This window comes from Diadema antillarum, unplaced genomic scaffold (assembly GCF_040938485.1).
Source record: "Diadema antillarum isolate AM-2024a unplaced genomic scaffold, OU_Dant_1.0 scf00000001, whole genome shotgun sequence".
Lineage (NCBI taxonomy): Eukaryota > Metazoa > Echinodermata > Echinoidea > Diadematoida > Diadematidae > Diadema > Diadema antillarum.
This window is the reverse complement of record NW_027270890.1, coordinates 4,035,108-4,052,010: the sequence shown is the minus strand read 5'-3', so window position 1 is coordinate 4,052,010 and position 16,903 is coordinate 4,035,108. Positions and strand designations below refer to the sequence as shown.

At 39.2% G+C, this 16,903-nt stretch overlaps 2 protein-coding genes across 2 annotated transcripts in view; both read right to left on the bottom strand.

Moving 5' to 3' along the window:
• The window catches only part of LOC139723068 (uncharacterized), a 50,411-nt gene extending 37,070 nt beyond the window's left edge, over nt 1-13,341 (bottom strand). Inside the window, exons 1-10 of the mRNA XM_071634373.1 lie at nt 13,152-13,341; nt 12,440-12,557; nt 11,209-11,442; nt 10,354-10,866; nt 8,718-8,861; nt 4,875-4,955; nt 2,805-2,914; nt 2,257-2,380; nt 1,245-1,460; nt 354-446 (exon numbers count right to left, since the gene is read on the bottom strand). Of these exons, the coding sequence (XP_071490474.1) occupies nt 354-446; nt 1,245-1,460; nt 2,257-2,380; nt 2,805-2,914; nt 4,875-4,955; nt 8,718-8,861; nt 10,354-10,866; nt 11,209-11,442; nt 12,440-12,557; nt 13,152-13,243 (1,725 nt within the window). The 5' untranslated portion in view covers nt 13,244-13,341. The remainder of the gene's footprint in view (nt 1-353; nt 447-1,244; nt 1,461-2,256; nt 2,381-2,804; nt 2,915-4,874; nt 4,956-8,717; nt 8,862-10,353; nt 10,867-11,208; nt 11,443-12,439; nt 12,558-13,151) is intronic.
• A 696-nt stretch (nt 13,342-14,037) lies between these two features.
• The window catches only part of LOC139722961 (uncharacterized), a 28,162-nt gene continuing 25,296 nt past the window's right edge, over nt 14,038-16,903 (bottom strand). Inside the window, exons 7-8 of the mRNA XM_071634274.1 lie at nt 16,687-16,763; nt 14,038-14,162 (exon numbers count right to left, since the gene is read on the bottom strand). Of these exons, the coding sequence (XP_071490375.1) occupies nt 14,038-14,162; nt 16,687-16,763 (202 nt within the window). The remainder of the gene's footprint in view (nt 14,163-16,686; nt 16,764-16,903) is intronic.

Here is a 16,903-nt window from a genome sequence, read left to right as displayed (position 1 = left end):
GTAATACCTCAGCAGATAAAAGCAAAAGTGCTTTAATGACCTAAATAATCTTATCCAAGGCTGCCAATACCCGTATCAAAATTAGGAAGATTCCAAAGAGCAATCAGGGAGGAACTTGTGAGTTACATGTACATACATCTCAATATAGGACAAATAATATACAAAATCAGGGTGACTTTTGTATCTTATTGTCATAACAAGAAAAAAAAAGTCAAATTTTCAGGAAGCATCATGCAGAGTCAGGGTGACACGGCAGCTCTGCATATTCCAAACAACAATAACGAGGTACAAAAATGAAATGAAAGTCATCAGAGCTAAAGTGAAGGAAAACTTTGTTCAGGATTGCGTCCTACCTCAGTCTTCTGTAGTCCATTGGCTCCATACACCTTGATGCTGTCCAGAGTTCCAACGCAGTCTGGTGTTGGGCATGGTGTGTTGAGAGCATCCTAGAGTATGAAGGAAGACATGGTAACATCAATTAATGTATACAATGCCTTTACACATTATGACCTTAGAAAGTATATTAATTTAATCAATAAACTAGAAAAGTACTCTGAGAGTGCAAGAGTGCAGCTTATTTCCACTACTGACCTTGTTCTTCCATAGAGATCAGTGATTTCCACCCATACGTACGCGTGCTGAAAATCGTCCTACCAGTATTTCCCAATATAGAAACCTTTTGTTTTGTTATCAATGCCAGCTGCGCAGCATGCCTCGCTCTGGCCCGGAAATTAGAGCATGCACTCTAATGTGCGTATGAAAACCTAAAATATATGCAGCTTGAACTCCGAAGTTCATTAACCCTACCTGTCAAAATATCGAAAATCCTTATTAAAATCTATACAAATTCCTGGATCTCTTCCAAGCTTTAATCATCTGTTACTTGTGTCATTCTCAACCTTTCCTGCAAGTTTCATCTAAATCCGTTAACAACTTTTTTTGAGTTATTTGTACATGCACAAACAAACCAACGTAGATGAAACTATAACCTCCTCCCTTGGCGGAGGTAATAATGCACATACATGTACCAGTGGTAGTGAAAAACCTCTAGAAATAGAGAACACCTACACGACTAACTATAGCTAGTATGGCTCCAAGCCTTACTTTAAACTGCAGAAATGTCGTGAGGGAAAACAAAAATCCCTAATTGCAATCTTGCTGATACTCACTTAACACATTAAAGCTAACTTCAGAAGCACTATATGACTGGTTATAATTTCAGATATGATTGACGACAGACAAACCTTTTCAATGCTGATGTTCATGTTAGCTTTGATCGTCTTCCAGCATGCTGTGTGGTATTCCAGCTGACAACGCTCACTACACCGGACCTTGATATATCCCTTAAAGTCCAGGTCTGAGAGGTAGATCTCTCGTTTGATGGTGCATTCTGGGTAACGACAGTGGGCGTCGGGGCGTGGCGGGTACTTGCAGCTGTTGCGGAGCTCGGCGAGGGCAGCCTGGTGGGAAATATCAGCCATGGATGTCACATTCACATTTCACTTGGTCATAATCACAGGTTTCATTTAATCAAGAGCACACACAAACTGAGCTCAACCCAGTGAAGACTAGTTCTGAGCATACTTCGGCAGGTGTCTATGAGAAATATGTGTTACATCAAAATCAGCTTGTCCTCGACGGGTTAGAAGCAAGCAATGACCTACAGGTTTGTCTCAATTTAACAAGCACTGATAACAATACACTCCACTGGTGTCACTAGTCTCCTCGGTTCAGACTCTTTACCCTGATGCAAGGGTCAAAGGCTGACACAGACTACCAGTAGTTTCATGTTTCAAGTCTTATTAACCCCTTAGCTCCCAGACCAACAGGGCTAGCATCATGATGACTATCAAGCAACAATCTCGGCGACAGTACAACAGACTCTGGGCTAACAGAATAGAAAAGTATCACCAAACTATATTTTAAAGGATTTCTACATATTCCGTAAAACCAGGAATTTCCACGTACATCTTAGTTTTTCAAGAGCCAAGATTCGCAAAATTTAAATGCATGCAAAAAATTGTCTATATGACTTGAATGCCAGTATTCACTAAAATTTCAAGCCACAGAAATTTCTGGTTTTACACTATATTCAAGTGCACACACATAGTACTGCCCCACTTCACACCGATTTGTTTCATAGAAAATCCTTCTTAAGAAAAGTTCAAGCACCTGTCAGCTCTTCAGTGTGAGTGTGTATTCGTGTGTATAGCATTTTTCATTACACCTGCTTCCTGTCCCACACAGAGTACTCACGTTAAGTCTCCCCTTCTCAGTTTCTTTGATGTTAGTGTTAGTCCCTGGCCACGTCTGGATACTCTGGTTAAAGTGGTCTATGATGAAAGTCCCTTTCTCCACTGCGTCTAAAGCCTCAGAAAATCTGGTCAGAACAAACGCAAAGAGAATATAAAGTAAAAAGTGCAGCAACTTCATGCAGTGAAATATCACACCATACAATACTTTGAAATTAATGAATACATCAAATGGTATGCATGTGACTAGTTTCTACTTGGTTTCTCATTGTTCATGTATTGGGCTAGCATGGTGAAATAAACTCCTTTAAGATGCTTGTACAAAGCATATGAAATGAAGGATAACCTGTGTGGTAATGGTCTACAACCTACTCTACAACTAGGTGGTGATGGTCTACAAAGCTTCTACAATGGCTTTTGCAACAAATTGCTACTCTAGCAAGAGTTGCTATCAAAATGTACCTCATGAAATGAGACCTAGAACTATGATGAATGGGTCTCTTGACACCACTTCAACAATGTCCACTGCAACGGTCAGCAATGTCCACTTACCTGTTCAGTTTGTAGTTGGCTTCAGCGAGGCCGTAGAAGACGAGACCGATCCGCACGGCTGGAAAATCTGCGACAATTTTCTCCAGTTTCTCCAAGCCTTCAAGGACTTCCTGTTATCAGTATTAACAGAAACAGTAAAATCATGAATTTTGTGAGGTCCCATCCTTAATACAAAAATATTGCACTGACTAGAACTAACTCACATTGGTATTTAATCCCTATGCAATAAACAGGTAACATGATGAGGACGTTAGTTCATGCGTTGATTTCAGTTCAGAAAAGATAAAAAGAAGTGGCTTGAGTCTGTCCGAAACCCTGAAACTTTGGTGCAATCATTATAAGTTGTGGACACAAATAACGTTTAAAATCTCTTCTTTTCATCTGTAATTACAAGGTAGGTGTTTATTCTGCCTATGATATCACAGAAGGTATTCAGAGCATCAATACAGGCTTATGGGAATGTACTGTGGAGGCACCATGTGATGGGGAGGTTGTGGGGAGGTTGGCTCGATTGAAGTAATATTCATTTACTACCCCATCAAGTTACAATGAATATTCAAAACAATGTCTAGCGCAGGCCTGCTGAAATAGAGTTGCACATCAGAGAATAGGAGCACCGAAGCATTCCCTCATCAGTTACACTCAACTCCAAGAGAATCTTCATTTGTGTGTGTGCTACGTACAAATCTGTACACAATCTGTTACAAGGCCAACCTTCGCTGCACTTAAAAGTTAATTTGCAGAATAGCACATCGACCTTCAACAGGTATTGGGGGGGCATGGAGTAACTCTAAGGTGCATAGTTTTGCCCTGTGTGCAGTGATGTACCACATTTCATACCATTAACCCTAAAAAGACTGGGGGGGGGGGGGCCTAAAAGGCCCCCCCCCTCGACATTTCGCGCGATTACTCTGCAACACGCAATGCTCTCGCCGCGATGCTCTATGACTTTTTTCTTTCAAGTTTCCCGCACATTTTGACACCAAATTTGTGACGCCCGGGGGTACGGTTCTGAAGTTACACAACATTTTGTACATGGATGTGAGGCCGAAAATGGCTCAAAAATGTGATTTTGTGTACAAAGTCAATGCAAATTGAGTTTTTTCACATGGTTCATATAAATATGCTTATTTTTACTCTCAATGGCTAAAATCAATTTGTTTTAGGAGTATTATGCTTCAAAAAGTGTCTGCCACAAATTTTGTTTAAAAAAACAACGAAAACAAAGGTCGAAAAAACAAAGAAATACAAAAGAAATTCATGAAACAATAAAATGAATAAGAAATTAATTTTGATACCAAATTTTTTTTCAAGTGCATTTGCTAAGAATGCCACAAAGAATAATTAGACCAAAAATGAGCACTTTTGGAGCTTTATTTACTGATTTATATCAAAAAGTCTGATTTCTCGCATAAATTAGAATAAATAATCAAAATAAGATAAAAGAAGACTATTTTGGAAAATTTAAATATACGATCTTGTAGATTACATCGCACACTATCCTTGTGCAAATTTTCGCGGCGATCGCGCAATCCACGGCCGAGATCTTAAGGGGGGGCCCTTTAGGCCCCCCCCCCCCCCAGTTTTTCGAGCTACCAAAATAGCCCAGTCTTTTTAGGGTTAAAGGCCTACATCTATGCTTCAAAAACATTACAACTGAGACACTCTGCTCTCTAACCTTTAATCTGGCCTCTTTCATATGAGTACAATTTGAATCAGTCAAATATTCAGATGTTAGACTGACAATCTTATACATAAAATGTCTTGCAAGCCTGGTATGGAAAAAAAAAACAACAACAGAAGTTGACGTCACTGACCTACGAGACAACATGAAATGAAACTTAATAACCCTCTGTAGGCCACATTTATTACCTGTCCATAGGTTTGTGTGTGAAATTTGTGCACACTGGACTCATTGACAAAGAAAAGGCTAATCAACTTTTCGGTCGTGAAGTCAAATTCTGTGACACACCTAGCCAGGGAGTACCAGTAATTCTAGGCAGCTAGAGTCTGTCTTGGTGTTCTACATAATAAATTTTTCTATTCATGCAAAAGGAGGGAAAACTTTACCGATGGTATGTTGGATCCGAGGAGCACCTGGGCGTGAGCATACAGGAACAGTATGTAGTCTGGTTCATGCATCCCTCCATACTATGGATTAGAGATATAAAAATGATCTATGAATTGTAACTGAAGGAAATTACAAATTCTTGTCACGTGAAGATGAAAGACAGAAATGAGAACTGACCCCCTGGGTCCCTTTCCATTAAACTTGTTATCAGTGACAACTGCCACATTTCTGTGACAAATTAGCTCTTAGCCAATCAGATTCAAGGATTTCGGTAGCTTATAACAACTATGACAACTTGTCACTGATGACAAGATTTCTGAAATGGGGCCTAGATAAACATATTGCTACAGAGATAGACGGTACAACCAAACTTTACTGAGAAGGAGAGAAGAAAAAAATGAAACAATACAAGAAAATATTGAATAAAACAGAGTGAAGCTACACTGACAGATTTTGAAACAAACTACAGCAAGTCACCCAATTGTCACAGTAAATTGGGGTACTCCCACTTCTCACAAAATCACTTTAGAATCTGTTTCTATGGGTCATCATATGAATCTGGGGGTAAATCCACAATTTCTATCCCACAAGACCACTCATGTCAAATCCGTGTTTGCATTTTGAAGACAATTATGATATAAAGGTTAATCTTTACAGGCATTATCTGCCAAGAGCAGCTTGACTAGTTAATAATTATGTATCTTCATAATCTTTCTCTACGAAAATTATGACATTTCTCTAGTCAGCACCATGCCTACTCACATGTTTAGGTGTCATAATGGCTAATATGATAAAGTATATAAAGGTCATAAAAAAAAGAAAACAAAATCTGTGGAATTAAGAAACAACTAGAACTATCACTCATTGTGATTAATATACCCCCACCGACAACTGAGGAAATTAGCTCAACCAGGATTTTTTTTTTTACTTTTTAATGAAAAAAAAATACCATGGCAATACACTGTCCAACAGTAAATAAATGTATTGCTCACTGTTAGTCAAATGTCCCACATCTCTAGTCAAGTGCTCAAAAACTGAGTGAGCAAGATAAATTGATGATTTCTATGGTTTTTATTAAAAATTGGGTAACCATAGCAACACAATGTTGGATATTATGACAAAAAATGAAGTTTGCACAACTATATATCATAGACGTCACATGTGCCAAATTTCAAGCCAAATGCTACAAGTAATAGGATGAGGGACTTAGTTGAATTCACAATATTAGTGTATCATTATCATTTAAAATGCACTGTTACCATGGCAACACATTGTTCAACAATGATGAAATACAAAGTTTGCATATCTCTGTACTACAATGGTTGGATACAGTGCCAAATTTCAAGCCAAATGCTCAAAGACTGAGGGAGTTACCTGAATCCGCAATATTTTTATACGATTTTCATTCAAACTATGCTGTTACCATGGCAACACAATGATCAACCATGATGAAAGGTTAAGTTTGCACATCTACGTACTGTAGTGGTCAGGTGTGCCCAATTTCAAGCTAAATGCTCAAAGACTGAGGGAGTTGGCGGAATCCACATGCTTTTTGGTGAAAAAATGTTGTTACCATGGCAACGCATTGTTCAACAATAATGACAGATTAAGTTTGAACATCTATATGCTATAGTGGTCACATGTGCCAAATTTCAAGCCAAATGCTCAAAGACTGGGGGAGTTAACTGAATCCACAATATTTTTGCATGATATTCATTCAAAATATACTGTTACCATGGCAACACATTGATCAGCAATGACCAAAGACTATGTATGCTCATCTACATACTATAGTGGTCAGATGTGCCAAATTTCAAGCTAAATGCTCAAAGACTGAGGTAGTTACCTGAATCCACAATATTTTTGTATGCATTTTAGTGAAAAGCTGCTGTTACCATGGCAACCCATTGTTCACCACTGACGAAAGATTAAGTTTGCACATCTATATGCTATAGTGGTTGCATATGCCAAATTTCAAGCCTAATGCTCAAAGACTGAGGGAGTTAACTGAATCCACAATATTTCTGTATGATTTTCATTCAAAATATGCCGTTACCATGGCAACGCATTGATCACCACTGACGAAAGATTACCTTTGCACATCTACGTACCACAGTGGTCATGTGTGCCAAATTTCTAGCTAAATGCTCGAAGACTAAAGGAAGTTAGCAGAATCCACAATATTTTTGTATGTTTTTTTTGGTAAAAAAAAGCTGTTACCATGGCAACGCATTGCTCACCACTCACGAAAGATTAAGTTTGCACATCTATATACTATAGTGGTCATGTGTGCCGAATTTCAAGTCAAATGCTCTAAGACTGAGGGAGTTAACTGAATCCACAATATTTTCGTATGATTTTCATTCAAACTATGCTGTTACCATGGCAACACATTGATCAACAATGACGAAAGAGTAAGTTTGCACATCTACATACAATAGTGGTCACATGTGCCAATTTCTAAGCCAAATGCTTGAAAACTGAAGGAGTTAGGCTAATCAACACATTTTTGTATGATTGGTTAAAAAAAATACTGTTGCCATGGCAACAGATTCATTACCACACACATCAAATGTGTTTTGCACAAATATACACAGAGACTCCAACCCAAAGTACCTTCTGATCTGGAGATTCTCCCGACTGAAACCCCGAGCAAACGGGAGACTCAAAGTTGATGTGTGCGAAGCGCGAAATTCCTAGGGTTCTAGATGCTCTCTGGTGCTATCTAAGGCTTATTTTTTCAACATACGATAGAAATATGCAAGAAATCCTTTCCAACGGGAGACAAAGAGCCAGGGCCGGAGAAATTAAATCTCAAACAGGAGAACGGGAGATTTTGCAAAAATGGGTTTTCGGCGGGAGATCTCCCGTCGAAAACGGGAGAGTTGGAGTCTCTGTACACATTACATTGATCACATAACCCAAATTAAAACTGAACTGCTACAAAACTAAGAGAGTAGAGCAATCCACAACATTTTGCAAGATTTTTATAAAGATCTTCTGTTGCCATGGCAACGCATTATGAAATACTCATGAAAAAGGTCTCTCGCACATCTGCCCGTGATAGCGGTCACACATGCCAAATTTGAAGTTAATTGCTCAAAAAATGACAAAGTTGTTCGATCCACAAGTTTTTATGAAAATATGCCGTTGCCATGGCAACGCATTATGCGATACTAATGAAAAAGGTGTCTTGCACATCTACCTTTGATAGCAGTCACACATGCCAAATTTGGGGTCAATTGCTCAAAAAATGAGAGAGGAGTTCGATCCACAACATTTTGTTAGATTTTTTAAAAATTTGCCGTTGCCACGGCAACTCATTATGCAATACTAACGAAAAAGGTGTCTTGCACATCTCCCTTTGATAGCAGTCACACATGCTAAATTTGGGGATAATTGCTCAAAAAATGAGAGAGTAGTTCGATCCACAAGTTTTTACGAAAATATGCCATTGCCATGGCAACGCATTATGCAATACTAACGAAAAAGGTGTCTTGCACATCTACCTTTGATAGCGGTCACACATGCCAAATTTGGGGTCAATTGCTCAAAAATTGAGAGAGGAGTTCGACCCACAAGATTTTGCAACGGACCGACCGCCCGCCCGACCGCCCGCCCGCCCGCCCGCCCGCCCGACTGGCCACCCAACCTCAGGGTGATTCCTATATACCCCCCCCCCCCCCCCCACACACTATGTGTGGGTGGGGGTATAATAATCACGCATAGACAAACATCTTACTAGTGACACCAGCAGAGAAGCACACCCTATACGAAACATATGACACACATCAGAGCTAATTGTCCAGATCATTTGGCTGCATCAGTTACCATTGCATTACCTTTTTTCCTGAGGCAGTCAGGAGGTTCATGGCCTTCTCATACAGTGATATCGCCTGGCGGTTCTTTCCACTCAAGAGGGCAGCAGACCCTTCCTTTAAGTTTGTCTGTAATTCCCTTTGCTCCATGTCTCTCTGCAGCTTTTCCTTCAAGTGTCAGAGAGGAGAAGACTACCTTACAACACGGTATGCAGGAAAGTCACAGCAAATATAGATATATAGATAGACAGATAAATAGATATATAGATAAATACATAGATAAATCAATCAATCAATCAAGCAATCAAGCAAGCAAGCAATAAAATCAATCAATCAATAAATCAATCATTTTTATGTGCTCTTTGTGAATGATGTGTGACACTTTTTGGGAGCTGGGCGCCTTTGAATGTTTCTACAGATAAATGGCGCTATACAAATGCTGTTTCATCATCATCATCATCATCATCATCATCATCTTTGCTGGTGAGGTACAATTTATTGAAAACTAAAAAAGTATGAAGAGAATAAAATTTCTAAATAATTTTATGCTAGCATGGAATTACATGTACATTCATCAAGTCAATTCAACTATTTTGTTTATTTTTGTTTTTTATGGTTGTTTTTGCTACATGCCAATATTTGTTTTAAAATGATTGAAACTACTTAATTTCAATCATAATTAATTTTTATCATATTCTTGTCAGACTAACACACCTACCAATAAAATACCAGACTACATGAGAATTGATATCAATTCAATTCAATTCAAATTTATTCCGTGTTTCGACAATAAAAAAATAACATGACATACATCACTCTTTCTTCAGTGATAGGAATCATATAAAAGAACAAACAAAGTGAGTTTAACAAAGTAAAGCAGTCCTTATTATACTTACAGTAAAGATACATTGCAATGCCTGAAGTAAATTGAAATAAATATCATGCTCAACTGACTCTGTTACCTTCCATTGCTAAATTATTCATCACTTTAACTCCACCCCTTTAAAAAATATTTCAAATCTAGAATTCACTACAGAATTACATCAATCTATTTTCATTCGTCTTGTTTTCAGAACCTTTCCTCTAATCCACCTATTCATAAACATGACATGCTTATTACGTTATGTCACAACCAACCATCCCCCATGCTACCATCGAACAAGCCAACCCTACTCCGTTTCAATAATCACTCAGAGGAACAAGCTATTGTATCTGACCTGTCACTCAAACTCGCAAAGTGTGCACTAGCTTATGCACAGTGGCCAGATTGTAATATATTTCACAGAGTCACTGAGAGGAACCAAGTGTACAATCCAGCGAAGCTCTGCCTCAAATCATGTTTTGGAAACCAAAAATTGAGCAAATCAAGAAATGAAATCACCTCCAAACCTCACTTTGGTAAAGGTGATTCAAGAATTGAGATTACAATAATTTGCTTACAGACATACAAAACATGTCATTTTCAAAATTCCTTTCATAGCGATTATGATCATAATGATGAGACAAGATTTTTCTACCATCTGCAAGGCGGGGTTGGAGACGTTTCTGCTCTTCTATCCTTTAGGACTTTCGCAATCAAACCTCAGCTATCCATTACCCAGACCCCACCTTTTTCACTCATTATTTCAGAAGTTCAATATCGGTTTTATATCACACTCACCAGCTCTAGCTTCCTCCTAGCCTCTTCCTCCAGTTTTTTTCTCTCTGCTTCCTCTTGAAGTCTGGCATGTAGGTTGTCATCCCTTCTTACTGACGATGCCTCTTGCTGCTTTCTAGCTGCTGCCTGTTCTTTCTTTCTTTTCTTCTTTTCCTTTTTCTTCCCCTCTTTTCCCTCCTTCTGCTTTTCAAGCTTTCGACGCTGCTCCTCCAGACGTTGCTTTTCTATCGCAAGTCGACGCTTTTCCTCCTCCATCTCCCTAGCCTCCCGCTCCATGGTCATTCGTTGAAAGAATTCAATCTGTCGTCTCTCAATTTCTTCCTGCTCCATCGCTCTCTCTTCCTCTCGTTTCCATCTTTCTTCCATCTCTCTTTCCTTCCTCATCTTCTCTTCAAATTGCTTCCTCATTTTGTCGTCATGTTTCTTCCTTATCTTTTTCTCCCACTCTCTCTTTTCCTTCTCCAGATCCCGGTTAAGGTCTCCAGGTCTCTGGGAAGTCTTTTTGGATCTGTGAGCCTGGTGGAAAAGAACAACAATCCTACAGTCTTAGCGATCATTACAATAACAATCACTTGAATAAATACAGTGGTTACATAACATCATGATACTATCTTAACTATGCCATAGACTGAACTGTATGATAAAGATTTGACTTAGTTTTCAACAACAGTGGAAATGACATAAAATATAGTCAATGTAGTAAACTGTCAAAAACTTCTTCTTGATTTGTGGGGAGGGAGGGATAAGTCATCCCTTTGTACGACCCCTTGTACCTATACAACTTTATTGGTCAATAATAATACAAAATGTCAGTTTCCAGTTTTTGAGTAACAATTCTCACTAATAAACTCTACTCACCCTATCTCCATCACTGTCAGACTCGGAATCGTCGCTGACGAGGTCCGGCACTCCCTCGGTCTCCTTTTCCTCAATCAGTCTGTGCCTCTCCATGTCAAAGTCCATTGCCTGACGTTTAAGGTCGACTGTCGACGTCTTGGCTGCTGCACATAAAGTCTGCCCTCGCTTGTTCTCTCTGAGGGCACGGTCTAGTTCTCCGAGCTCGAAGAAGGCCTGGGCGTAGCGGTAATGACCCTAGTGAGAAAACCAAAAAATTGAGGGAGACTTATAAACTGCAAGAGACTATCAACCCATTGAGGACGAGATATTTTGCTATGAAATGCATTTCCCTTGGACACCGGCCTGAGTACACTTGGGACAACTCATCAATATCTTACTTGTTGGGCGGATTGCTTGTTGTATGAAATTGGTCTTTAAGGAGTCTGTATTCCGTCAATACTATGATATCTTGTGCAGATTCATATTACAGTACAACACCCACTGCCGTTCATCAAATGCCTTCTATTGTAATGATTACTGTAAAACGAAGAATGGTCACAAAATAAAATTGCACGTGAAAGTTCTTGTCTACACTAAACGCACTGAATGTTAGAGGCAACTTGCGAAAATTTCATGCCCTGAAAAAGGCCATTGGCTCCAATTCACAAAAATTTCACGTCGCGAAAATATTGTGTTACGGTAATCATGAAATTAAGTTTATTCTTTCTGTGCTACTTGCGGAGCCCCAGCCCTTTACCAAGCTACAGCCACATTATGTTCAGACACTTTGGGCATAAGAGTATAAGGGCAGCCGTTTATGAGTTTCTAGCCACTGTTCAGATATATCTTCTGTTTGTTACATAACATAATCTTCATCTTTTTCAGCAGCTTTGAGAATGATGTGTAACACCTTGTGAGAGCTGGGGGCCTCTGAAATGTTTGTACAGATAAATGGGGCTATATAAATGCTGTTTTATCCAATAATACCCTTGACACACAACTGTCAAACACATGACTCTCTGTCAGTTACATGACTATCTGCCAGTCACATGACTCTCTGCCAGTCACATGACTTTCTGTCAATCACATGACTCTGCCAGTCACATGACTCTCTGTCAATCACATGACTCTTTGTCAATGACCCTTGATTAAGTCTCAATTTGTGCTAGCATACACAGTAGAAAAGTCCTTGCAGTGAGTTTTCAGCTTTGGGAAAGAAGCACCCCCCTGAGCAGACAGAGCCGAGGATTACCTTGGGCCAGTCAGGTTTGAGGATGACTGCTCTACGGGCGTCCCACATGGCATCTACAAAGTTCTCCATCTGGAGGGAGGTGTGACAGCGATTGCTGTACAGGATGTGGTTGAAAACACTGCAGCAAAGTAGAAAGAAAAGACCAGTGGGAGTTACAAACTAGTAGAAGATGGCTGTTTGATTGATGGTTACTGGCACAAGGACAGGGACAGAGACAGACAGACAGACACAAACAGACAGACAGACAAACAGACAAACAGACACAGAGAAAGAAGAAAGGAGGACAGCTAGACAAAAGTACAAGCTGGACAATGAGTAATCATTATGAGACTACACATGCTCATCATGACAGAAAACTAGACAAGAAAGGAGACAATATAAAAATGAAACAGACAAGACAAAAACAGAATGAAATATATAAAACAACAACATCAAAGAAAGATGCATGGCTTAAATGTTCTTTTCCACTGACTGTCAAAATATGAAACAAAATACCGAGAAATAGTTCTCTTTACGTATAATTCCTTCCTTTAATTTGATTCAAGGGTCAAAAAGACTAGTGAAACATAACACAGATGACAAGCTTTCACTTGTCTTTCGGAAATTCCAACGACATCCACCTCAAAATGCTATGTTATCTGCATATACCACTACATTTAGGATGCTGATGCTGACAAAAATAAGGGAAAAAGTCTTATTCTTTAGTTCTTACCCTATTTTCAGTGCTTGGGTGTACATGCCGTATGCATCGCGGAACTTCCGATTATGGACTAAGTTGTTGCCTTTGTCTTTTAAAGAGTTCATTTCCTGAGGAACAAACAACAGATATCAACAAGAAACAATTACGGGCATTCAATAAAGACAGACAATGCAGAAAAAAAGACACAGGAAACTAACGATGACAGCATCATGACCTACAACAGTGTTCTTTGTATGGAAGAATTAAAGCAAATTAAAGGAGATACAGATCTGGGGCAGATCAATGGACGGATGGACAAAAAACTAACAAACAAACAAACAAAAAGCAAACATGATTTTGTGTATGACTGTGCCATACTGCAATAAACAACCAGTTGCTTTTCACAGGAAGAGAAACGGTTGCCATTTCTGTGCTGTATTCAAGCATCGGTGTGCACCACTATCATGGACGTCGGAGCTGTTGTATAAAACAAGCGTAGTATACAGTTTTCACTCTTAAAATAGAACAAGACTTTGGATTTAAAAGATGAGGCATACTTTTAGTCTCAGCTTCGCTTCATTGAATAGAGCACCTGTAACATTCACCTCACTAAATCTTATATCATCGCACTTGTGTGAACATTTACTATTTGTATATTGCATAAGCTGTTAATTTCCACAAATTTCGTGAATTTAACAACACGTGAAAATGTCTCCATGCGCTAGGATAACAGTACGTTTATGTTAGCATCTGTTTCCATTCGCGAAAACAACATCTCACGAAAATGTCTATGACCTCCTCATTCGCGAAAAAAAAAAAAAATCTGCATGCAAAAATAACAGCATATACAGTATAAGGGGCATACTCTTATCACGGGTTTTGCACGAGTTTAATGACCAGACAGGTGGGTAATCACTGATTAATTCAGCTTGACGAAAATAAACAAAAAGAACCTCTTTACCTTCTCATCCGCCTCGCTTAGTTTCATGAGCGAAGACAAAATATCTTTTCTGTGGACCACTGTGTGATGGACATACTGCCAGTCTGAAACAAAAAATGGACAACAAAGGAATGTTACCATCAAGATACAGCTGTAGGTGCATAGACTGACACACTCAAAACTAGAAATGTCGCTACAGCGACTGGTTATACCCCCGTCAAACAACATTTCATAAGCTTTGGTCAAAACAACATTTGATAAGCTTTGGTCAAAAAATTGAGGAAGTAGTTAAATCCGCAAGATCTTTCCTTGATCTTCTGCCATTAATATGCCGTTACCATGGCAACGTACTTTCGGGTACTGTCGAAAAATGCGTCTTGCACATCTACAACCAAAGGCACACATCTGTACCAAGTTTCATGGAAATTGGGCAAAAACTGAGGAAGTAGTTTGCAACACAAAATTTTCCATCATTTTGGCTCATAATATGTGAGCTGTTACCATGGCAACATACTTTTTGTCACTGTCAAGAAATGTGTCATGCTGACCTATATCCTAAGACAAACATTCAATATGAATTCCATGAGAATTGGAAGAACACTGATGAAGCAGTTTTGCCATGAAGCATTTTGCCCTATATTTTATCAATAACATGCCGTTACCATGGCAACGCACTTTTTGCCACTGCTGAAATATGTGTCTTGCACATTAACATATTCAGATGAACATCTGTACCTAATTTCATAAAAATTGATCAAAAACTGTGGGAGGAGTTCGCGACGCAAGATTTGTACCCATTTTTGCCCATAATATGCCGTTACCATGGCAACGTACTTTTGGGTACTGTCAAAAAATACGTCTTGCACATCTACAACCCAAGGCACACATCTGTGCCAAGTTTTATGGGAATCGGTTGAAAACTGAGGAAGTAGTTCGCGACGCAAGATTTGTACCCATTTTTGCCCATAATATGCTGTTACCATGGCAACGTACTTTTGGGTACTGTCAAAAAATATGTCTTGCACATCTACAACCCAAGGCACACATCTGTGCCAAGTTTTATGGGAATCGATTGAAAACTGAGGAAGTAGTTCGCGACGCAAGATTTGTACCCATTTTTGCCCATAATATGCCGTTACCATGGCAACGTACTTTTGGGTACTGTCAAAAAATATGTCTTGCACATCTACAACCCAAGGCACACATCTGTGCCAAGTTTTATGGGAATCGGTTGAAAACTGAGGAAGTAGTTCGCGACGCAAGATTTGCAACGGACCGACCGCCCGACCGACCGCCCGACCGACCGCCCGACCGCCCGACCGCCCGACCGCCCGACCGCCCGACCGCCCGACCGACCGTCCGCTGATTCCTATATACCCCCTTCAAACTTCGTTTGGCGGGGGTATAATGAAAGGTAACTAGCAAATTCCGTCAAATTCAAACAAACCAGGCGATGAAGTGTGAATTTTCTTCAATTTGTCTCCCTCTAGAAATGAAATTTGTCAGATCGCAACTGCTGATCTATAATTTTACAGACATATCGGAAAAAAAGGAACCACAGGACTCCAACCTGTCATCTACCGCTTTCAGCACCACGACACTTTACCACCAGGCTATCCCTGGTTGGTGGCAGGGACATAATGAACATGAAACAAATACCAAAGCTCTGAAATTCGGACATTGTTATATCAAATGGTCCAAGCGTACAAGGCATTTATGAAAGCAAGAGAATAGTAAGCACGGGATGAAGGTTGAGGTGTAAATTTTCTTCAATTTGTCTCCCTCTACAAAATTGCAACTTCTGCTCTGTAGATCAGCACTTGCAATCTTACACCTCAACCTTCACCCCACTGCCTAATATCATCATGATACCAGGCAATGTCTTTATACAGGATAAAAACTACAATCAAATAGTTTTGTTGGAGGCATGAAAGTGATAAACTCCATACCAGATGTCCCAATCTTACTGACTAAAAGATAGGCAAGACTTGCTCCAAAGTAAAAGAGAAAGAGCAAACTCCCATTGGAGTGTGGGGCAATATCATCAAGAAAAATAAAAAACAACAGCTAGGAATGGTCAAAATTCAAATTTTCCCTCCAAATTCAGAATGGTTGGGAGGTCTGCCATGCTGATGCATGCTTTAACTGGACTACACACAAAGAGTAAAACAAGTAACACAGCTAAAAAAGAGGATAGAAAGAAAGAAAGAAAGGAAGAAAGATAGAAATATATTTCAGTTTAGACAATCCAACGCAGAAAATTTTCAGCAGTCCTCACTTGGAACAGCGAGCATTCACCGTTTTTTTTTTATCTTGAGAACTGATCCTTGATTTCCCTTCATGTTATCGAAGTTTGACCCAGACTTAGTTATATCACAAGATCTTACAGAATGCAAAAATCCTTCCACTTCTCAAGAGATGAATTCTCTTATCCATACCATAAAATAATAATAACAGCTGTTTTTTATATAAAGCACATTTCACACTTGTTAAATATCTCAAAGCGCTTTACAGACTATCATTACCCCAGTCACTAGATACATACAAGTATATCTCTACAATAATTGTTTTCTATAGAACTGATAATATCACGACCCTTGACCTATGAACTTTGACCCCCATACTTACAGTGCTTGAGTGTGACCAGAATGAGAAGCCTGACAGTGTTATTCTCTGGCAGCTTTTTCTTGGTCCTCACATTGTCACTGTCAGCAAGAAACCAAACAAAAATTATGAATGACAAGTATTTTATTATTTGGTCTAGGTAACAATATACAAGTTTGAATGGATGGTACAGTTTCAGTTGAGATGGCATTTCCAAAGTTTTTTGATGATGATTTTCTTT